A 24,895-nucleotide genomic window follows, 5' to 3' on the forward strand; every position below is an offset into this window, starting at 1 on the left:
TTATTTATTTAAGCTACATAGTCATCATTCTTTGTACCTGGGGGCCATGGGTCATATGTTTTAACGGTGGGGAGTGGGAAGGGTGAAGGGTGGGTTGGGTTTTTACTGTAATGTTGTGTGTGTTCTGTTTTTAATGTTAAAGCGCTTCGAGCTGCACAAAATGCATGAGAAACGCTATTTTATTAAAAAAGTTTGATTTGATTTGATAGCTCCTATAATGCTTGCCATTTTTGTTGCATCGGTAATTTCAAGTTGAGTATGTGGGGCTGTAAGATAGAGGGAGGTAGTTTAAACAGACAGATGAGGGGAAGCAGGAGCTGGCGGGGTTACTCCACGCCAACAGTTTCTCCCACAACTCAGAGGCAAACGTCTAATGAACTCCTGCTGCTCTGCAGGAATTGTGTCCTAGAAAATGGCAGGTTTTTTGATTATGGCTAAAAACTGCATACTCATAATTAAAAGACCACTAAGAACATTTTTACAATAATTTAAAAGATGATTGGAGCGGGATATTAAATACTCAAGCTGCTTAGATGACTGATTATAACAACACTGTCCAGTGTTGTGCTTACAGTCATTCCATATCCACCTCAATGGGAATTCATCTGATTGGCTTCTTTTTATTCTTTTGCAGCCCCAGTGCTGCTACACAACCGGCTCTTCTGTGATCACGAACAAAGAACCACTCACATCAACAACTGATGGCGTTAGGGTTAGGGAGACAAACAAAAACTTTATGAGCCTCATAAAAAACAAAACTCACAGCTATGAAAAAGTCCACACTGCCTAATCCAACAGAGATGAATAAAAACTGCCCTTCAACACTGACATGAGGGAGATTATAATAACTCTGTATTGGTAAAGATGTTGTCACATGGCTTAGGCTTTGGAAAAACCAAACAGTTCTTAGTAAGTGCTTATGTTGACACAATCTCAGGAGGCAAAAATAATTGTTGGTTCAGGGATGAATTATTTCCCAAAACGTTTTTGAGTTCACTCTTACCAACAACAACAACAAAAAAACACATCAAGGACAAAGTGGGAAAAAGAAACTGATGGATGAAGCGAAATAGCAATATTGTATTCCATCAAAACTCTTTCTTACAGCTACAGATAAGCAATGTGAACTGACAGAAGAAGTAAAGAGGGACTTGCATCATGTAACCCTTGTGCTATCCTAGGCACTTTAACATTGGGAGTTGGGTCATCTAGACCCCACAAGACTGAACCTTTTTTCTTCAATGATTTGTGAACCTCACTGGTGTCCATGGATTACATGAAATCCTCTTCACCTTTATCCACATCTGTCATGCTAGGAATAACACATCAATGTAAGGATCGGGTCATCTGGACCCCATAGGGTTAAATAGCTGGTATATTTCTTAGCACAGTCATATTTATAGATAACAAGACATCTAGACTGCAGTCCTCTCCATGCGTGCCATGGTAACAGAGGGCTCTAGTAATTGATTTAAGTAAGCCTGACTGTTTGCCTGCAGGTACAGACATGCACTCTCGGAAGTGTTATTGGCCAAACTATTCTGGTTAGCTATAAAGATATTTAATTGTCATATTTGGCGTACCGTTAACAATCATTGTTAATGTCATTTTACTTTTATTCTGAATAAAAGCTAGAATTTGGGAAGTTTTTGGTTACTTTTAATGGTTTTTGTTTTAGAAACAAACCTTCAGGTAAATAAATTTAGTCACAACAGGATTATTTCTTTTGTAACGAATTTTTAAATCTCAATTTATGTTAATCAGAGAAAGATCTACCCAGTTCAAAATTTTTTTGACTCCACCTACTTTTGCTGTTTTTCCTGTATCTAAAACTATGAATAACTAAACGCACAAATAAAGGGGGGCTTTTTTTTATATTTATATTTTCGGCATAAAATAAAGACAATTTTAGAGTACAGAGAGTTGTCTCTCCGTAAAATGATTTAAAAAGCATTGTGGTCGCCCACTGACAACCATGTCTACAAATTTACTTTCTTTGAGAGAATAAACTCAATTAAAAATGTCATCATTGTAAATAAAAGGGATTGATTTATTTTTCCTTGCTTTTTTAAATTAATGTCCCAGTCTCAATTGTCTCATATTTCTAGTGCATTTATGACACTTTATTTCAGATACTGCATTTTGGCTTGTTATCAAAAAATATGCATTTTGTTTAATTGATTTTCCAACTATGAATAAAACTCGGCATTCTTACTTTCATATTCTTTTAAAATTACATCAGCCAATGTCATATTCATGCAACTTGATTTTAAGTAATTGGCAGTAAATGAATTTGTTAATCTGGACGTGATTTTCTGTTGCCCTGATTGTAGCGTGGAGGTATCCGCTAAGTACTAGCTGAGGCTTATGGTGAATGTTGTGAGTATCCTTAGATTTCTACAAAGACATGGCCAGCAGAAAAAATGTGCAGTTGCTTTCTGCAAAGACTTAGAAGGATAAATGCTTTGAGTCCTGGCCACAAAAAGCCTCTAATTTTTGCTAGGTTGCTGATAATTGTTGTTTTTGATTCAAAGTCGCAGATTAATTAGAAAGGTTGTCAAGTTCAAAACAACATGGAGTTTTGGCTACCTATTTGACCACTTTGCGTTTTAAAAAAAGAATATATATTACAGGTCCTCAATGTCTCAGAAGGTCCCTCTAAAATCAATCAGGAAGGTGCAAAGGAGCTTCTTCCTCATGCTGACTATTCTGAAACCCCCCAGGGATCCATTCTCTCTTGGCAGATGACGGTGTCCTTCTACAACTGCTCTATTAAAAGAGTATTGACTTGAAACAGCATCTGTTTGTGGGTTGCCAGCTGTTGTCTGCAAAAACAGGGGGCCCCGGTAGTGCTGCCCAGATAATCATCGCAAATGTCTTTAGTGACAGACATTTCTTTTGGAAAGCAAATACGATCCTCAAGTGATCATCAGAATAAAACAACAAATGTTAATGCACCATATTCAAACAGGCCAGCACACATCAGCTCCACTAACCTATCACCTCTGCATGTAATCTTACAGGATGTCTGTGAAAATGTTCAATACTGATACATTTGGAGCACATGTAAGCCAATGCTAAACGTGTTTCAGAAGTTTCATGTTTTTTTCACATTAGCCAGCAAAGCTTCTGTATGTGTTCGACTGTGAAAACAACGTACAGGACGGCCTTCGCACCACCTGCTCCTTTTCCAAAACAGTTTAACAAGCTCCAGGTATAATATGGTGCTACAGACGGGATGCCCTCACCTCCACCTCTGAAGAATTTAGAGTTTATTTTGGCTCACGTTTACTGGCAGTTCAGGTTTTTATTGACTCTTGGCTTCGTGTTTCTCTCTCTGATGTTTAACTTGGACCAAAAAGCCTCACTCCTTGTTTTGCTTTATTAACAATGACATTAAAGTGAGGTCACAAATGATCGAGATTCATAAATTTTTCATTAATTAAATATTTTAAAAGTATTAATATGAAAGTGGAAAAAAATGGAGTGTTCAAACAGATATTTAAACAGACCGCTCTTATGTTTTTGTCACTTATATTACAGTAATAGAGAAAATGTTTTTTTACATGTAAATTTCTTAATAAGCTAATTAAATGTTTTTGGATACTTTTTTCAAAGGGTTGCAGATACATATTAAAAAATGTTTAGCAGTCCATTTATTTGAGCTTGTTTTGAAAAAAAAATAAATAAATAATATATATATATATATATATATATATATATATATATATATATATATATATATATATATATGTGTGTGTGTGTATGTGTTAATATTTGTTTATTCTGCCTTATTGTCTTTGCTCCTGAACATTGATTTGGAGGATTGTTCCAGGTAGGATCAACTCCATAGCTTCAGGGGGCAGTATAAGGAAAATGTGAATCCTAATCTACCAGGTAGGTAGATGAGAAGAGGTATTTAACTAGGTGACAGTGTGCAGGTGGGGTTTTTTGTCTGGCAGTCATTGTGAGCTGAACAAGAAACATTTCAATGCTTGAATGACTTTGGTGACGCCATTGGTATGTTTATTTCAATTTTATTTATATTCTGATATTTATGGGAACAGTATTAAAAAAGTGAAATAGTTAAATGGCACAATATTTTCAAAAGTTTAAAATAACATTACATTTCAGACAAACATTTCTGATATCTGTTTAATTATGCTCTGTTTTATTTCAATGTTATCAAGCTCTCATCCATTCTTTGTTGAAAATAAAAAGAAGTTAAAATGAGTGGAGTTGTCCAGCATCCTCCGTTGTCTCCTGAGCCATTCGAGTTGGGCAGCACTGAAAATGTATGTACGGTATGTATGTATGCATCCAGAGTCGCCATGGAAACGCATGGACAAAAAAGAGAGCACTATACTTCAGTGAGACGGAGTTGGAAATTTTAATGACGGCGTATGAAGATTATACGTCCATCAAAAAGTAATACGGCTGCATCATCAAAAGAGAGAGTTTCTGCTTGGAGAAAAAGAACAGACAAAGTAAACGCATGAGTTTCTGATCTTATTTTGATTGTGACGCATATATATAACTTATCCAACTTAAATAACACTGAACAAAAATATAAACGCAACACTTTTGTTATTGCTCTCATTTTTTATGGTATGAACTCAAAGATGTGAAACATTTTCCACATACACAAAATAACCAGTTCTCCGAAATATTGTTCACAAGGAGATGTGTCTCACTTCATGAGGCAAATGGTGGTCACACCAGATACTGACTGGTTGTCTGAGTCCCCTGACCCCCTAAATAAAACAAAACTGAAGATTTCAGAGTGGCCTTTTCTTGTGGCCAGTCTAAGGCACACCTGTGCAATAATCATGCTGTCTAATCAGCATCTTGATATGGCACACCTGTGAGGTGGGATGGATTGTCTTGGCAAAGGAGAAGTGCTCACTATCACAGATTTAGACAGATTTGTGAACAATATTTCAGAGAACTGGTTATTTTGTGTATGTGGAAAATGTTTCACATCTTTAAGTTCATACCATAAAAAATGGGAGCAATAACAAAAGTGTTGCGTTTATATTTTTGTTCAGTGTAATTCAGTTGGTAACAAGTAATTGAGTTAAATTTATTCAACCTAAATTCTTACGTGTATCTAACTCAATATTTTATTTCCAACTCAAATTTACATATTTATTTAACTACATGTAATATTACTTTAATTCAATTAACGTTTTTCCATCTTAATTTATTGTAATTCTTGAACTCTCATATGTCTAAATTTGACAAACTCGACAAAACACAGTAAAACTGCCAAACAACTAAACACATTTGGTCAAAAACCCACACTTTAACCCAAATCCGTCCAGACAGGCAAAGGGAATGGTATCCCACAATTCCTTGCGGTGCCGATCTAACAGCAGCACCAAAGTTACACCTACTTAATTGAATTAATGTAAATGAAAGTAAAATAAATGTCTGATAACTACGTGTTATTTTTAACCTGACTTAACTAAAAAGAATTGATTTATCTTTACTAAAGCAAATAATTAAGTTAGATCAAAGTGAAAAAGTTCATCTTTCTAACATCCAAACGTGGTCTTATCACCCTCTCATGGTTTATTATCTGAGCTTTTTCATCCACTAAATCATCTTCAAATGGACACGCCATGCTGCTTCACCTCTCTGAAACCAACTAACCTTCAACTAAACCTGCTCCAGACCAGGTTATGTTCAGAGCATGAGTTGCCAGGGGAACTAAGCATACCCTGAAACATACCTGTTTTTGGAACTGAAAGCGGTGGTTGTACACTTCTTTAGCCTCAAACTTACCGTGGGAGCTAGCACAACCTGCTTTCTGGAATACCCCCCTGGTTCATGTTTTTCATCCACAGCTGTCTTCATTTAGTTAATCCCCCTCAGTGTTAACAAGTTTCTGGTTTACAATCAGTTATTGTCAGGTCATGTGCTCTCTCCTGCCTTGTCACCTTTTTGGTTCTCCATGTTCTTTTTTTTTCATGAAGTTCTGGTTAAGTAAATAAACGTTTTAGTTTCTGTTTCCAAGCCTGGTTATTGGTGTACACACAGAGCGCCTTGAGAATACATTCACACCGGAGGTGAACATTATTTTCCTCGTGGTCAGGAATGACATTCAAAAAAAATTTTCCCTTTAGTTTTAAAGTGTTTTCTTTTTGCAAAAAAAGGAAAAAAAATCTGGCAGACAATATAAACCAAATTTCTTACTTGGGCCATTGGTTCCACAATCATGAGCAGTTGCCTTCCAATTTGTCCGCTCGTCACTGAAATAGCTTAAGAAGTCTGACAGACAACACGTCTAACTGTGACAGGAGCCTGGTCTGCAAGGGCACTGTGATGATGTGCTGGAATTCAGCAATTGTCTGACACAACAGTAGTCGCAATATGTGGTTAAAAATTATATTGCAAACATTATAGGTACAGGAAATTTTTTTATAAATCTTAAAATGTTTGTGCAACATTTTAATGTAGCCATGAGGAGGGCCAAGGCAGTTTCTCATTGTGCCGGGCCAAGTCTGGATGGTGAAAAAAAGGCCACTTATCAATTCAAGACTACAAGAAATTGTCAGTTGGAGGAGTTAAAGTTATGGATTTTAATTTTGTTTTTCTCCCCTGCCTACAGCTTGTTTTGGACAACATTGGCCCAAATGCAACCTTTTCCCAAGTGCTTTCATCTGCTTTCGGATGCACTGTCAGGGGCTTAAAAGGTTTTAGAGTAAGAGGCTTCCATTACCAGGCACAGCCGGGTAGACAAGCGGCAAAGGCGTGAGGCGTTGACTAAGGGGGGGTTGAATCCAGCAGCGTACTGATCAACTTTCTCTGTGAGGCTGATATTTGATGTCAAGGACGCTTGCAGCCTCACTTACGTTTCGACCAATCACAGATGCGCCATACGATGGTCTTTCGGTGTGCACCAAAACCAAATGGTTGCGCCAATGAAGTAAACAAGAACAAAATATTTCTTTTTTTTTTAACTTGTCCTGTATATCTGCTGGGCAAACAGATGAGAGCTATAGGCCTCTTGTGTTGGACATATTTTATTTTAACAACAGGGGTTATATACCCTGGACAGTTGCTTTCAGACATACCTCTGGTTCTGACAAACCAGAGGTATGTCTGAATAAACCCCTTTTGTAATCTAGGCCAAACTTTATTCATTTTAATCATATTTGAAAACCTTTTGTGTTGGACCGGACGGAAAAGGAAAGGAGGGAAGAAGAGAGGGATATTAGAGAGGGGGGGATGGGAGGGTGATTATAGAAGGGGGGGGGGGGGTAAACATTCCTCTTTGAACAGGATTATTGTCAGACTAGTTAGTATTCAGAGATTATTTAACTTAATGTTAATGTGTTTAAATTAAACTTAATAACAATAACTATTTGTTTTAAAAGGCTGCTAGAAGTTGAAGCTGGGGTAACTATGGTGCACTGGGGTTCTGTCCTCTTTTCCCATCTACTTCTCCCCTTCCTCTTTTCTGTATTTTTGATCATCATTTATCATTTAGTTCTCCATGCCTCTGTTTGGTGCAGTGCGATTCATGTATTGTCACTCTTTCCCTCTCCCCTCCTGGGGAGTGGGAGTGCTTCCAGACTCCTGTTGGCTCATCCGTGCTCCTGTTCCTAACCGTTTACCTCGCTTTTGCTCCCGCTCCCACACCTGGCTGTGGATCCTGCCTCTAGCTCGTCTCTGGCTCGTCTCTGCTCTGTACCTGACCGAGTACCTCGTCTCTGCTCCTGCTCCTACACCTGGCTGTGGTTCCTGTCTCAGGCTCGACTCGCGCCCCTGACTGTCCCCCCAACCACGGCTGGATGAAGCTCGTCTGCTGGACTTTATATATGTAGGTGTAGTTGTAGAGTTAGATAAGTTAATTCTTCTCTAAGAGTTCTGGTAAATCGCCTGTCCGTCCTGGGGGAGGATCCCTCCTTCATGTGGGCACCCCTGAGGTTTCTTAGTTTTTTCCGGAATCCGTTTTTTTAGGAGTTTTTCCTTACCGCGAAGGGGGGTCTAAGGGCAGGGATGCCAGTATAGCTTAGTCAGTTTGTTAGTACAATTTAGTATTTTCCTATTGAACTCTTTGTATTCATGATCCTTTTGAGTTCATGTTTTACTTTCGAAGCCCATCGAGACGACTGTTGTTGTGATTTTGGGCTATACAAATTGAATTGAATTGAATTAAAACCATGAAACAGTATCAAGCAACAAGTTGCTGGATGCTTATACTCATTACAGTAAGGTTCAGATGTGATACAAGTCCATAAGGGCGGGGCCTGTCCACACAGACACTCTAATGTTATAAACATACCTGTTGGATCCAAAAATGTTTACATGTCAACATGTACACAATACGAATAATTTTCCCAGAGAGGGAGAGTGCCCAGTCATCCCCACACCAAGACCCCCTCCCCAGCAGCAGCAGGAATATTTCTTAAAACATGAACATGAATTTGTTATTACATCAGACACACATTATTTGCTGTTAGGGACTAAATTAAACTTTTGTTTGTCATCAAAACTTATTCAGTGACTTTTTCACTCACAGGCAGCGAATTTCCGCTGGCTACTTTTAAAGTCCCTTTAGTGTGAAAGCAAACCAGACCAAATGATGAAGGGAAAAAGTTCCATTCCACCTTAATAAAATTAGACTTAAGGTGTTGTGATATGAAAACCTAAACCATAACTTTGTTCAAACTCTTGTGATAACTTTTAATTTCTATCAAAGGCAATATATCAAAACTCTAATGGCTCTCATTTTGGGTTCAAGAGACTAAGGACTCAAAGGTAATTACAAAACAAAGCATAGACATGACTTAAATTTTTCTTAAAGTAAACACCCATCAAGAATTTCAATTTCTATGTATGTGAAAACATTATAGAAATTGACAATAAAGTTGACCTTGACTTAGATCATGACAGACAGTTTTAAAACCCTTGTCTGTATCTTCGCTTCCTTTGTTTTCCACTCTGCCAGCCCTGCTCTGCTATTCCTCCTCTCGCAAAGACACATGGCGCTCTGGCATTCCTCTCAATCTATCATAATAAGCTTCATTCCCTGGAACACTCCCTCTACTTTGTGCTAGCATATGGCCCTGGGTCCCACAGAAGACCCCCCCCACCCCACTCATGCTCCTGTCTCTGTCTCCTCCTCTGCCTTCCAAGCACGGTGGCTTTTTCAACACCTCCGCCCCCTCCAGTGCTTATCCCTTGACTTGTGTGGATTCCAGCTCAGAGAGCCACAAGCATTCAGAACTTCCCTCTGAGCAGTTTGCTCTGATATCTCCCGCCTGTCAGTCACATCGGATCAGCGTGTCCTAAGTGCATGGTCGGTGCAGGAAGGAGGAGAGCATCCAGCAGCAGGACTTGAACTCCCAACAGCTAAAGACCATCGGAAAACCTGGAGTAACAAACTCCATTGCATCGATCAGAGCCATGGGAGGAAAGGAGAAGAACATTTTGGTGATTGCAAATGTGCCCACCTACCAAGGGTGAGTTTTCTGGGTTTCTGTTCCCAAAGTTCAAATTCCTGTAGGTTTTCAGTAAAATGCAGCACATATTTGTAGATGCAGTTTAAATGGAGAAAGTTACAATGTTTTTCCCCGCAGATGCTGACAATTTTTGTGATTCTTACTAAATACAGAGCGATCTTAAACTTGCATGATGACCATGTTTTGAATTCTAACACCTCTTCTCTGGTAGTATCAGTTGCACTGCAAGATGCAACTTGTCAAGTTGCACAGCTAACTGATTTATTTAGCACACATTAGGAAATAATTTTAAAAGGCTTTTTCTAGATAAATCAGCTACATCTATTGACAACATAAAAATAACAGAAATCATTAACTTGTTGCGAAATTGGTTCCTTAAATTGCAATTTTTTTTCCTTTTTTATTTTTTTGATTAATAAAAGTAAAAAACAGGAAGCAAAAGTTTTAAATATTAAGCTGAAGGAATGCAGGAGTACCACAAGAACATTTAATGCAAAATCGTAAAGCTACTGCATCTGCTGCAGACTAATTTAAGGTACTTGCTTTGTTCTTGGCAAAAAGGGAAAGTACACAGGGTGGAGGCTCTACAGTTACACTCGTCTGCTGAGTCGTTGTCTATGTGAAGGATAAAAGTCTGTGAGCTCTGAATGCGATTTGATCTGTACATCTGTGTGCAGACAACAGCATATCTGTGATAAAGCTGTTCACTAAATTGTGTTCTATACAAAGTCTTCAGGGCACATTTTCGGGTTTTCTGATAAGTCATCTTGTAATTCCGATTCCCCCTTTTATTTCTTGTGTAATATAAAAAGTAATAACGAACAATAACATGATGCCATATGACTGTAAACACGCAAGATTGTTTGTTTCTTCACTCACTCGTGTGTAGTAAACGATACTCGCGGCAGAATTTCTGGGTCACCCGTGCTCTGTGTCAGTTTAAGTTAACCTCAGTTCATGACTTGGCATCTACTGTAATGAAAGTTTCGGCTGGCAAGCTGAAAAAGCAAGAAATGAGAACCAACCCATAAGATCACTTGATATTTTTGTGTCAGACTGTCAGCGCATTTAAAAGGATGATAAGTGAAGTAGCTCTTGTCTACTGAAGGGGTTCTGGAAGGGGAAATATGTTGAGCGTTTTCCTTTTCTATTTTTTGTCTTCGGTTTTCTAGGTCATGATTTTGTTGACTACATTTAAAGGAAGTCCATTTTAGACCGTCAATTATCAATATATCTTTTGTCATCAAGCCATGAAATGTTATTTTTATTCCGTGTCCACACACAAACAAACACACACTTCCATCACATTCCAGAGGTTTACACGCCTGCTAAAGCGGGACAACAGAGGCCCCAGAAAGACAGATAGCAGCCTGGGGTGACGACTTTCCATTCAGAGCAGCCTCTTAAATTCAGCTCATACTAGACCTTTTGTTCTGGCCTTCCAGGTTCCTAATCTGCCCTGTTGCTGTTTCTGACCACACTCTCAGGGTAGCCAATAAAACCCTCTGCAGAATTACACCTTGCATTGCTTCTGCACTCACCTTATATTATATACTGACATGTATGCATGCACGTATGCGCCCAACACAGGCAAACATGCATGCAGCAGACTCCGTGTCTCCCAGCGCCCCTTTGCTTTATCTTAATCAAGAACAAGTGTACGATCTGTTAACCCAGCAGACAGAGATAATGACGACAATTTCACTCCAGAGTGTTCTACGTGAAACATTTCTGAATCCGTTCCTGTTGACTCATATCTAGGTACAGGATATTTTTTGACAACACAAATGCTCCATTTGTAATCTTTACTAAATTTAGGTTTGTATGTTTTTAAAATAAAGGTTTTACTTGATATACTGTCATTGTTGATTTTTCACAACCATTTAGCACTTTAACAAACTACAACAAGCACATGTTTTTTATGCATTCTATACAGTAATGGAAATGACATAGACAGAAAAAGGTGAGAAATGCGAGGAAATGAATATGGCCCCCTCCAATTTACATAAAAAAATGAATTTTACTGTTTCTAGCAATGTTGATTATGGTTAAAAGTAATACATTTTATTTGAAATTTAAAAATAACTTCCTTTATTTGCTCAGAATGTTCAGATGTTCAGTGAGCAGGGCAGAGTAGCAATACAGACCTAAGTTTATCCAGCCTTCCCACCTGTACCTCCACTCTGCCAATCAATCAATAACTGTTACCTAAAATGGGATAATAAAGTTGGAAAAGATTTGAAACAAGGACAAACTTTATAGAAAAGGAAACACAATACTTTAATCTAATTTACTTCACATTTTTGCCATAGCATAGATTAAGCAAAATTTTACATTTGTAAAATTTAATATTGTGCCTTTGGTGTATTTAAAAATTCTATATCAATGATAAATGACAGTTCAAGTTCAAAGCATATTGATTCTTCCATGTCTATTATTCATAACTCAACAACAGACAGCCGTTTTTTTGTCTCTCAGGACTGTTTTATTGACAAACCTTTTTCATGTGGATACTATAACATTATTATCACTAAGCAATATCATCAAGTGGAAATGCAAAGAGGAAAACTTTTAAACTTTTGTACTACACTGTACTTATGTCAGCAGCTTTTCTCATGAAGTCTGACTTTGAGAAATAGAAGCACCAGGACACTTTCATATATTAAAATTCATGTTGTAATATTTATTAACAAAATTTGATGTACAAAGTTAAGTTTTATTTATTTTTTGAGGTCACCCTGAGGGACATTTGGTGTTTCCTTAAGGTTTTAAAGAAGATGACTATAGGTCTATATAAACATTTACACTTTATATAGACCGGATTATTTTCGTCTGTATTTATTTTCTTCAAAAATGTCCTTGTGCAAAATATCTCCATTAGGTTCATGCATTGAAGGATGAAAAGGGAAATGCAGTTTATTAGTTGATTTGTTGAACAGAAAAAAGTACTTTTTTGTGTCAAAGCCTTGTCAACTGTCTGCCAGGCTACAAGCCTGTGAGGAGATGTTGAGTACGATTAGCTCCTCACCTATTAAGGTTTTCAATTTCTGGTGACAGCCCACTCATTTATCATCACTATGCAGGTATGGACCCCTCTAAATAAAGTCCTTTAAAATTAATGACCCAAGGTCGCCCAAGCTCACAGAGTGGTCATGGGTGGCGAGCCTTCTCAGCACCAGCTTAGCTGACCCTGTGCAGACGGGGTTCAGGAAGGTCCTCTTCCCCCACAAATGTCAAGCTGGACAGCGGTTTAGTATGACAGTTGGAAATAGTACTTGTGCATCAAAGCAGAAAAAAGACTGAAGCTTGTTTGAACACTTGTGTTTTTTCACTCATTAAACTACAGAGACATTAGTGTTTTGATTTCTCTGGTAGAACCTTTGCAGGTTTTTGGAAAAATGGTTGTGAAATTATTTGTCATAATTTCCCAACATGAACATTTCAACCAACACCTGGAAACTTTTTTCAGGGCAGTTTCTTTTGTTTTTGCATTATAACTGTAGGTATTCTTCTAAAACCAGTGTAGCTAGGCATTGTACTGGAAGGACAGCAATGTCCAAAGCCTGTGAACCTGAATGAACCATAAGAAACAGTCTCCAGTGGACAACCACTCAAGGTGTCAGCACTGAAAAAAATTGGAGAAAACAAAATTGAATCAGGACATTTTGAATCTTTTCCTCTCTATCACAATCAGTCAACGCTTTGTTTTGTGTTCACCACAGCCAGGCTGATTGGTTCACACCAGAGTTAATTTCATACTTTGTTTGACAGGTGTCAACGGTCATCTGAACTCTGGTGTGGACCGAATGGGTGAACTTTGGTCTGCCTGAATACAAGGCTCTTATAGGGTTCACTTGTAATTGATCCCAGGAGCACTTTGGTGACAGCGTCATTACAGATTTATTTCTGGTCAGAGCTGATTTCGGGCAATGCTGTCCCCAAACGAGCAGCTGGTGTAACTCAAAACCTCCTCGACATTTCCTGCCCAATTTTAGACAAAATTCTCTCAATTTAGTTGAAGTTTTGTATATAAAATCTGTGAAATGTAGACTACATATTTATGTTACACAAATGAAACACAACTTAAAAATTGTTTAAAATATCATTTTTTGCTGCATGGCATTTGACTGGCAGCAGATTTACACTGAGCATTAAGAAAATTTAGCATAAAAATTTGTACAAAAATTGATTATGCAGACTATACATTACTGAAATGTATTGTTGTTGCAAAAATGCTTTCAATAGAAACCAATAAGACAAAAATAAAATGTCCCAATGATTTCAATAAACTGGCATTTGTTGAGTTGTGTTAGTTTATCTGAACCCCCTTTCCTCACCTTGAGCTGAATATGTAGGGCAAAAAAATGTAAACAAACTTCCACCATTGGGAACTGTGACAGGTGCAATCATGGTCACGCTTTGCCCTGAAGCTGAAATTTAAACCCAGAGGAGCCTGTGATGCTGAGGAACAGCTCAGGCCCTCCGAGTTAGGGAGTAGGTCACGACTGTGGAAGTACTATCCAAGTTCCGTAATTGTCAAGCAAAGTAGGAACATTGGCACACCGAGAGAGGTTTAAATATCAGTGGAAATCTTGGGTGTCTCCCCCTGAGGGTCCACAGGTAGAGCACAGCAGAAAGCCCGCTGTCGCTGGCAGGCGTCAGAGCAGGCTCTCCAAAACACCATCTATCATCTCGTCTGGGGCTTAGATCCTGCGGCCAACTGCAGCGACAGATCAAAGCTAAAAGTCTACAGGGGTCGGCTATTTCAAACGTGTTGATTGGAGCTGGGCAAGATAATAGTAGTAGATGTAGTGTTAATGCCGTGGGGTTAGCCCTTCCAATAGCACTTTCTGCATGGCTTGAGTGCATGGCTTTCTTTTCTTCTTTTATCATCACAAAAGATTGTCTTTTATTTAAATAAAGATTGCTACAGAAGAAAGAAAAGGTCTGTAAAAATGTAAGGGAAAATAATTGCACAATTTGTCTCTCAGTGTGTGAATCCTCTCCTATTATGTTTTTTCTCTCTTGCAAAATTAAGAAGTCAGGTGCGTCGCTTTACCTAAACAAAGTTATGCATTAATAACAAAAAACCAACCATGTCAAACTGGACTAAACTGTATAAATGGGGCTTTAATGACTCTGATTTTCAGCTTGACAATCTCTAAAATTAAAGTGGTTTTTTACCTTAATTACATCCTCATATATGTTGATGTTTATATCACGACTAACCATACTTTCAGTCATTTCTGCTTTCAGAAGCGCACCAACATCCATACATGAACTCTTATTGTCATAAATTTGCTTTGATGTGCAATAAATATTATGTTCTCCTTCATATTTAATGTCTCACTTGCTCACTGACATAACTAAACCCAATCTAATAGAAGCACATTCATTGCACGTTTTTTCGTCTCTTCCCCACCAAACATTTGTAACTTAGTTAAGCTGTTCTTTTTGCCTAAGTAATCTACTGTGACGTGACTAAAAGAGAATAAAGAAAATATTTTTTTTCAGGTCAGACAAGAAACATCTGTGTAACAAGGCCAGCTCTAGTAAGAAGAATGGAAAAGCCACCACTACAGCTGTTATTCCCCCACCGATTCCCATGTCGCCAATTGTTGAAAAGATGGAGGGTCTGAAGACCATCCGTAACCGCAGCAACAGCCTCCGTCTTGGCCGCCTGGCCCTCTACAAGCACCTTGAAAAGGTGGGGACTATGCGCTCTTTCTGGGAGCTCAAGCACGTGGAGCTGGAAGGAGAAAACCAGGTAGTCGGCACAGTCTGTGTTTTCAACAAACCCCATCCAATTACAGCAAATCACATGGTACCTGCAAATGATCTGTTACTCTGACTTCATGCTCTGAATACCATGATTTTTCTTTCACTCATTCAATACAGTTGTCTCAACGGGCTTCACTAGACATGAAATCAGTTATAAAATACAATAGCTGTATGCTGATCTAAACTAAATTCGGCATCCCTGCCTGTAGACCCTCCTTCTCAGTGAGGAAAAACTCCTAAAAAAAGAAAAAACCTCATGGATGTCCTCATGAAGGAGGGATCCTCTCCCAGGACCCTGACCTTATCTGGGTTTATGAAACCATTACCATACCTTGCAGATTAGATATTTTCATCCATCTTTGCCTTTAACAATATCAACCGCCTATGTTAATTTTCAGGAAAAAAACATTACCAATCTACAAAAAAACTATATTGTCTTTTTTTTTTAATTTCCTGAACGATATTAATATTATTTGCAGTGGGAAATCACTTTGCTACAAAGAAAGAATGACATTATGGACAATAATTATGGGAGTCAGATTCCTTAAGTTCCATAGCATTTGCTCTGGATTCCATTACACATGTTCAGCGGAGCCACAATTCTTGCCGTGTACGGCGACCAGGAAAAAGACCTCAAAATAGCCGGCCTCAAACACTACCCTGACACCTGCTGCAAGGCCCAACATGACTTGACAGGTGAACCCTGGTGCAGCCACTAGTGGGAGCTGCAGATCTGTTCATGCTCAGTTGACTGGTGGTCGGCCGGAACTTCATCAGCTCTCCATTGAAACACACAGACACACATGCACACAAAATCAAATACTGAAATAAAAAACCCGGTCAAGAGAGGCCACTAGATGACAGCAATGGACTGCTTTTGGTTTTTTTCAGAAAATGTCTATGGAGCCTCTAAATGTGAGATACATTCAACACAAGGAGATATTTCTGGAAACATTTTTAAAGAATGGAACATCTTTTTGCGCAGTTTGCACAAAAAGTTTTGTCCTAAAAATTGAGAAACAAATTTTCCAATTCTGAGTTTAAGACCTCTATAAGAGGTATAGAAAGTGTTAGCACTATTTGAGATGTTTTAATTTTGGTCTTTATGTAGGCACAAAGTGTCTAAAACAATAAAAAGAATAAGAATATTGCAATTTCTTTTTAGACGTCTTTCAAAATCTTTAAGCTCACGTTACAAAGAGCAAATTGCACTAAATAGTTTAAATACAACTAAAATACCAAAAACTCAAAACTGTAGACTGACAATTTGAAAAGTCATTTTTTGTTCTAATTTATGAAAAAAACTCAACAAGTACGAGTGATTATTGGTGTCTTTGTAGCTACTATCTGTGAAAGCTACATTATGATAGTAACTTGTATTTCACACGTATTTCAGGCCAAATCTGTGAGTTTCTTTCACTGCTTTCTCTGTTATAAATCCATTCTGTAGGTTATTTAACCCCAAAAAAGCCCACTACATTAAAAAACTAATACTAAATTTATTTATTTTTTTAAGAAATCCACAGTGATAATTTTGCAATACCTTTTTTAAATTATACATAGTAGCAATTATGATAGTTTGGGTTATTTGCTAAGTTTTGCTCACAACAATGTTAGTTTAAGACATGTGAAGCGCCTCATTGTATCTGCTGTCTCAAATCTAATCCACATATTTTCAATATCGTGTACACCTGTATGATAAAGAATTAATTTCCAACAACTTTTACTTTCTTTCAATACAGCAAGTAGTCATTAAAAAAAAATAGATTAGTTATTCTCATCATAAAGTTTTGAGGATTAATAAAAGTTTTTTCTGCCAAAAGTGTTTCATGGAAGTAGTAATTTTAAAAAGAGCAGGAAAAGCCCTTTTACTGCCCCTAATGGAATAATAATCCACTACAGGGCAGGAAACATGGACCAAGTTATGTAAAAAAAATTATTTTAAGGAATTTTTGGATGATGCTAATGAAATGTCTATCAAATATGATACAAATAGTTATATAGGGTTAACATGAGCACCTGCTAAGATAAAAGGGGATGGATTTGACTTCTTTTATGATTTATGAACTTAATAACATTTAATGAAAATCTTTTTCCCATTTGTTTCCTCCTACATTCCCATTCCACCCCTCCACTGTTATAGCTCCACCTTGAAGAGCACAGACTGTTCCAGTCTGTTGTCAGAAATACACTTGATCCATGACACTCATCAGCTTCGTGACAGCACTGCTCTCAGCCGAGGTTCTCCTCGGATTCCCAGCAGGAATAATTATCCTTCCGGAGGTCCTGCTTTTTAACTCTAGTATTCTTTGAATCAACTTCACCCCACCTCCAGCTGTTGTTGCTTGTTAAAAATAGGTTACTGTAGATACGAACTATGATTTAGTAAACATGGTAAATTTTTAAAGTCCAACTAAGTAGTTTTTGCAAAAATATAGCCTTCTGAAAAGCAAAAGATCGAAAAGAAAATTCTGATTTTTATTTCTTATTGTTGTTTTTTCCTCATGAACCTTGTCTTTAGTGTTTGCTGTTATCAAAGTAAACTGTAATGCAAATATGGGTAGGTTTGATCTGCATTGGTAGGCTACGTTCCATTGTCCCCCACCAAAAAAAGCAAATCATTGCTGTTACATGATTGTTTCTGTTCTAAAGGAGAAATGGCTGAGCTCTGCCAACATCCCTGCCACATGGATTTGTGCATGCTAGTCTATAAGTAGCGTATACTTAACATTCAGCGCTTGCAGTTTAAAAAGCTGTTGCACTTTTGTGAAGTTTTTTATTAGAAGTGGGTTTTCTTTTTTATTTAAAAAAAAAACTATTTTCCTGCAAAGATGATTTTCTTCTTATGCTCTGCTAATCTGCTGATTGTTTTAGCACTATTTTTTTTTTTGCAGCACATGGACACCAAGATAAACTTGGCACCACACAAATGCTGGTGTTTGTTTACAAGTGTGCACACTTGGTTGTTCGTTTGCCATCATACAGACCAGGAATCATGCACAACCATCATTTTATGGTGCATAGGGTAGAACAGCCATGCGACTGGCAGAGGTGCTCAGAAGGGTGCATGTGTACATGAAGTGCTGCGTCTGAAGTTAAAGGATACTCGCGGGCATGCCAGCAGCAGCGGTGGGCATCTGATTCTGCGTACAGCAACGACACCCTGAACCCAACACCACCTGTCTCGATCACGTCTCAGAGACGGCATGTTCTCTCCCTTTAGGTCCCGTGGTGGGAGGTAGAGAGCATGCCGGCTGCAGGGTGAATGGATGGCTGGGTGGGTGGTTGCCTTGACGGCAAAGAACCCTGTCCTTGCTAAAGTCTGTAGCCAGGAAAAGATTGGTCATTCATTGCTCTGTAAACCAAGCTTCACTATTATTTATATATATTTAAGACGTAGAATCTTCTTCTGTCTTTTGTCCGCCATCTAAGATCATCCTGCTGAAGGTAGCAGAGAGGTTAGACGGACATCCAGAGCAGGGAGACAGCAGTCAGGAAGAGGAAGCCTTCCAACATGGAGAACTTCCTAAAGGATAAAAACCTCTGGATATTAGGGAGTGTCTGCTTGGTGGCCACCTTTCTGTGGCGACGGCTGTGGAAATTGTTCTCTGTAAAGAAGGAGAAAAATACCTCATCCCATGCAGACGCGCAGGTAATGTGGCACACATGAGCTTGTGTGGACATTTTTCCTGCATGGAATTGGTGAAATCTTGCCCGAGTTGATTAACACGAGTAGAGGCATGACATAATTCATTTTGTGGGTTAGGAAAGAGATCAAGAAGGATTAGGCCTGCATTAATTTGAGATTAAAACATGTGCACGAATGTATTATCACCCATGTGAACTGATACCTGAGAGACTTTTAGATAAGTCTTCATATGGTTTTGACATAATATTCAACTCTCATTTGTGATTAGTAAAAAACTTATGATAATAATCTTATATGAATTTGATTCCAGAATCTCCTAAAAGTAAAAGAGGCTTGAACTCAAATCCAATTATTTAGGAAATTTCAAACTTTTCTAACTTTAAACATAAGAAGGCCCGTTAAGAAATCTAAATCTTAAACAGAATTTAGGTACTGATAAAAGAAAACTCTTCTGAATGTTTGTATGAATTTACTCGATTCATGAAAATCTTTGAATTACTCCACACAAAATTAGCCAAAAAAAGAAGCAACTGTTTTGGGGAATTATTTTAGTTTCAGATCTAAGACAAAATTTACAAAACAGTTCTTTGCTCTTAATAGGGTTCTCACAATGTGATCAAAAAATGTCACCAATTACAAACTTCATAGAAGACAATCTGGTTTCCAACAGCTGTGACCTTTGAATAATGGAATTCATTCACAATTTTAGAAAAAGATGCTAAAATTTCAGAACTGTGTTTTTATTTGCAGATAAATTGCAGTTTTTCATTCCATCTCCATATGCATCTGTACAATAATCCTGCAGAAAAACGTGCTGCTGACTTATAATGGGTCAGGAAGGCTGTGGTGTTTTTTAGTCGTTAACACCTGTTAGTGTCAGAAGATTTTTATTTCCATGTCTTGTGAAGCTGACAGCAGGTTATGTTAAAATTAGATTTATAACTCTGTTTATTGTGTTGACTTTTATGGATATTCACGAATGTTACAGCTGTTTGAACAGGATCATACTCGAGTGGAAAGTGAGTTTAGTCATAAGCTGTAGAAACCCTCTTTGTTTAAAGTCTGTTCTGGATGGTAAAGTAAACCGGATCCTTTCCTCCAGTGTTCTGTTCAAACTAAATCGCATAAACTGGATTCACTGTGCTGTCAGCACCTGCTCTTTATCTGCTCAATTCATACCTTCAAATCTCCTTTTGTGAGTGAAAACAATTGAAAACAATCAATGGAGCAAAACATCTTTTAACTGAGGAGCAAAAAGCGTTAAAACGTTTGAATATGCGACATAAACACTTGGAGTATTTTAACAGAAATGTGACGTGTTTGATGATCCCAGCCTACTCTGGAAGGGAGCAACACCACTAAACAATAAACACTAAACACCACTAGAAAATACAAATACTTAAAATATAAACACCAGAATTGCAAATGAGACTTTCACTGACACGGTTAAAACAGTTGAAAAGGGTCATAAAAAAGATGATTTTAAAAAAAAAACATCTCATGATGCATAAATAGCTGAACAAACCTTTGCAACAATCTAATGAACCTTTTACAGTTTTCAGTAAAAAATAGTTTGTTTGCATCCATCAGTCTTATACCCTTATTTTGCTTATACAAGTTGCAAATTTATGGACAATCCTTAAAATTCAAATTGTTTTTAGAACAAAACAATATATAATTGCAAAAAAAAAAAGTGTAAAAAAAAGAAAAAACCTGGAGAGCTTTTCAAAACATTATGGCCCAAAAACATACATTTATACTTGACTGACTGACTGACTGTCAGTCTCTAATCATAATTCATTCATTTGTCTTAAAAATACAAACTACATGATAAAAAGCTTCAAGTAAAATTTTGTCAAGTGATCATCAGTGCAAACAACAAAGACCAGACGCACAAACAAATGCTTTTTCATGGGGTTTGTCCAGGACAAACAGTAGCTCGTGTTAATGCGTGTGAGCGTCACCAACGTGAGAGGCTCTTCTCCTGCAGATACTCATGCTCACATAGCTCTGATAAAATTAGCTCACAAAAAAATAAAGAGGAGCACGGGAGAGCTCACAATAGCTCTGAATTGCCTTTTGCTTCTGAGCTTTTCAAAACAAGAGGAACACGATATAAATGAGTCAAACAAATGGTTAACAGTTCTATTTTGCATTACTGTTGAGGGGAAAATTGAGCTTAACAATCTTTGCTAAGTGTATTTGTTTTGCAGTACAACAATAAGTAAAATCAGGCCTTTTTCTTGTCTTTCAGCTTTTATGCATTAAGGGTAATCAAAGTGCAAAGGTAAAAAATGATATAAAAACTTCACAAAAAGCATAAAGCTCAAAAACTCAATGAACAAAACTCTACAAGTTACCAGACGATGACTCTCAAGGCTATTGCATTTTATCTAGTCTGCTGTTGCCTTTAACAGCAGTTAAATGATTATTGTAACTACAAATGTTCACGTGACATTGAAAGACCACTGCTATTCCAGAGGGATGAAGAATTTGTGATTTTTTTAAATTGAAATTATACCAAAATAGAAACCAAAAAAGTTAAGGCTCCTAAAAGTCTTTGTGACAATGTTGCACATTTCCCTCTCTAATATGTGCAAATTAGAAATATTTAGCTTGTAGGTTTTTGTTTTTAATGACAATTAATAAGTATTCTGTTCTGATACATGACCTGTGATATGATTTCTGGGATAATGTTTTACTGTGTAATCAATTGCATTGTGTTTCATCTTTGTTATTTGGTCTTATAAAAATGATACTCCCTTAGACTAGGAGAAACCCAATTACTTTAATTAGAAGTTGCAAACCAGATTATGATAACAAAAAAAAAAAAAGACTAAATAAAATTGTTAAGTAAGGCATAACAGCGATGGTATTACAGAATAAAATGTGCTTCCTTTTACTACCTTTCAAATAATTAATCAATGAAATAAGCATAACAGGGGTGGGAAAAAATGTAATGCTGCTGAACCAATCTGCTTTTGATTATGGAAACCATTTTTAGAACTTTTCTATTCAGAACTACATTAACTACCAACAATTGCAGGTCAAAATCTACAGAATCAAGATTGTTTCATCCTTGTCTGTCCTGCTCTTTCCCATGCCTCTTTCTCTCTGGAGTGGGGACACCACAGGAATATGCTGTTTTCACTAGGTCCCCTCTGGCATCTGAAGTGGTGTCCACTTTCAGACGTTTGCATAACTCATTAGCTGCACAGGGCTGAGAAATCCTACTGCGTCACTCTGAGACAGAAACACCATGATTTTCCAAAATCATTTCAGACACAACTTCTATAATGTCTGAGTGTGATGAAATGTCTAAATCCTAATGTACAAATCAGACCGTTTACTGTCAAAACAATGATTTGTGTGCTTGAGTCATGACCAGACGTCTCATCTTCCTCCTTTAGACTCTGTTCAGTAAAAGCTTGAGACAGTTGATTGAACAAGTGAAGACAAATGAATCAGTGGCCTTCCTTAGTGACCATCTTTCTCAAAAAAAGTCACCAAAGAATTTTTATCAATGATCTAACTACACCTCTGTTGAGGGTAAAAAATGAATAATCATAGGACAATCAACCATCTATGCTAAAACTAAACTGAACAACCCCCATGTAGGAAGTTTAATTCATATACATAAAACAGAAGTACTTTTGCTGGAAGAAAGAAAGTTTTTAAATTTATGACTGTAACATCTCACTGATTGACCCTTGTGCTATCCTAGTCACTTTAATGTTGGGAGTTGGGTCATCTAGACCCCACTAGACAGTGCGCTAAACCTTTTTTCTTCAATGATTTGTGATCTTCACTGGTGTCCATGGATTACATGAAATCTTTCCACCTTTATCCACCTTTGTCATGGTAGGAAGAACACATCAATGGAAGGGTGGGGTCATCTAAGATAGCACAAGGGTTAAATGTCCAAAAACAGCATCTTTTTGGCTGGATTTAAAGGCAAAAGGCTGATTGAAAATGTGTAAAAGTAGCTGAGACACCTTTAAGTTGAAACTCTAAAGATTTCAAAAACCAGTCAGAAAAAAAACCACGATATCGAGATTTACTTCTATTTGTTTGCCTGTAATGCTGTACTTGAAAATTTTGCTGATAAACTGTTGGGCCCACAAAATAAGGACAGTTACAAAGTTTTCAAATAGATCACATCTCTTTGATTGTGATTTGTTGAGTCGATTTATTTTAAGTACACATGTTGTTTCGATGGTAGTGTTCAGTAGATAAGTCTTCTTGCAAACTTAAGCTTTTGACATAACTGATTAAAAAGAGACACATGCACAGGAAACAGCTAGGTGCCATTCTTATCTCCTAATAAAAACTCAGCTTCAGCTGTGCTTATATTTCTTCTTTCTCCTTGCACCAATGTGGGACAGTTTGCAATTTTGTTGTACTGTTGTACCAAGTATGACTACAATGACAAAGTTTTATCTTATCTTATCTTATCTTATCTTATCTTATCTTATCTTATCTTATCTTATCTTATCTTATCTTATCTTATCTTATCTTATCTTATCTTATCTTATCTTGTCTTGTCTTGTCTTGTCTTGTCTTGTCTTGTCTTGTCTTGTCTTGTCTTGTCTTGTCTTGTCTTGTCTTGTCTTGTCTTGTCTTGTCTTGTCTTGTCTTGTCTTGTCTTGTCTTTTGTCTTGTCTTGTCTTGTCTTGTCTTGTCTTGTCTTGTCTTGTCTTGTCTTGTCTTGTCTTGTCTTGTCTTGTCTTGTCATACATAGTCCAAATGGGATTTTAAAAAGGTACAAAAGCTTTAATGCACAAAAATCATTATTGTTAAATGTAAGCCTAAAAAAACGTTCTGTATTAGACTCCATACATTCATAATGTAAAACTTTATTCCCCAAAATATAAATTTATTTTAAATTTACACGAGAAGATTTCTTCTCCTCTCCAGTGGCTGAAAAACTAGAATTGTAAGGGCTAAGAAGAAAAAACTTCTTATGAATCTAAAGATGGTCAAAATAGAAAACTATTTTTTAAATCTTAAACTATGGACAGATAACTGAAATCCAGAAGCTTAACTGAAGTTGGACTAAACCAATGACTGGGGTCAAAGCTTAGATGTTAATTTTAATGTAGGTAGTTAATACAGGTACATCATTGTTCCAATGTAATAGCAACAGCCACTAAAATTACTTAAACATTAAAAATGTCCCAGATTTTTATAGAGTGAACTTTATCCAATTGAAGGTGTACAGTGCGATGAGAGTGGATTATATATCTGTTTGGATTCAACAGGTATTGGGAGTTGGTTTCATTGGTCGCACAGAGATACATTTTTACAAATGTCTAGTCCTAAAATGAATTAAACTCAATTTAAGTAATTTATATAGTAAATAAAATGTATAATTTACAAAGTCTCAGTTGTTTAGGCTGTAGGTATCAGTGCTGATGCAGTCAGTCAATGTTTTTGTATTCGACTGCAAATTGTGTTTATGATCTGTCGCCATGTACAGTGGATCTTGCAAATAAAGCCCCAACTATTTATGATTAGGTCTGCGCGAAGGGGGCAGTAGGGCCACGTTTAGAGTAACAAGAGAGCCACCAAGGTTTTACTCCAAACTAGCTGCAATAACTTGTAAACTCCAAGGCAGACAGCTGGTGGTTCTGTGTCTGTGCTTACCTTCTGCCATCCAGTGGTACAAGTTGGACAGTACATTGTCTTTGTGCACACAAAACCTAATCATGAATTCAAACTCTGAACTTTATTTGACAAAAATAAGGTTGAGATTTAGGTTGACATGTTAAATTGTTTTTCCTCACAAATTATTGCACTTTTGTTGTGCCATAGTAGCACTCATACAAATGAACCATTGTCAATGCAGAATTGTTTGTGTGCTGGGATTAAACTTGTTCAAATGAAAAAAAAGTTGACCACAAAAGAAAACTGCAAAATAATTCTAAATAGCTTAGTAGTATGACAAACGAAAAACATGCAGTGGGTAAAAATACAGAATGCAAACAGGTTT

General features: G+C 37.2%; 1 protein-coding gene across 2 annotated transcripts in view; it reads left to right on the forward strand.

Annotated features, from left to right (window-relative positions):
• Positions 1-9,231: 9,231 nt before the first annotated feature.
• The window catches only part of mylk4 (myosin light chain kinase family member 4), a 30,417-nt gene continuing 14,753 nt past the window's right edge, over positions 9,232-24,895 (forward strand). The window contains exons 1-2 of one of the 2 annotated variants that reach the window (XM_011474255.3): positions 9,232-9,473; positions 14,988-15,240. In XM_011474255.3, the coding sequence (XP_011472557.1) occupies positions 9,418-9,473; positions 14,988-15,240 (309 nt within the window). In that variant the 5' untranslated portion in view covers positions 9,232-9,417. Of the gene's footprint in view, positions 9,474-14,987; positions 15,241-18,569; positions 18,907-24,895 lie in introns of those variants that run through there. The other variant, XM_011474256.3, reaches the window with a different exon arrangement.

Source organism: Oryzias latipes, chromosome 4 (assembly GCF_002234675.1).
Source record: "Oryzias latipes chromosome 4, ASM223467v1".
NCBI lineage: Eukaryota > Metazoa > Chordata > Actinopteri > Beloniformes > Adrianichthyidae > Oryzias > Oryzias latipes.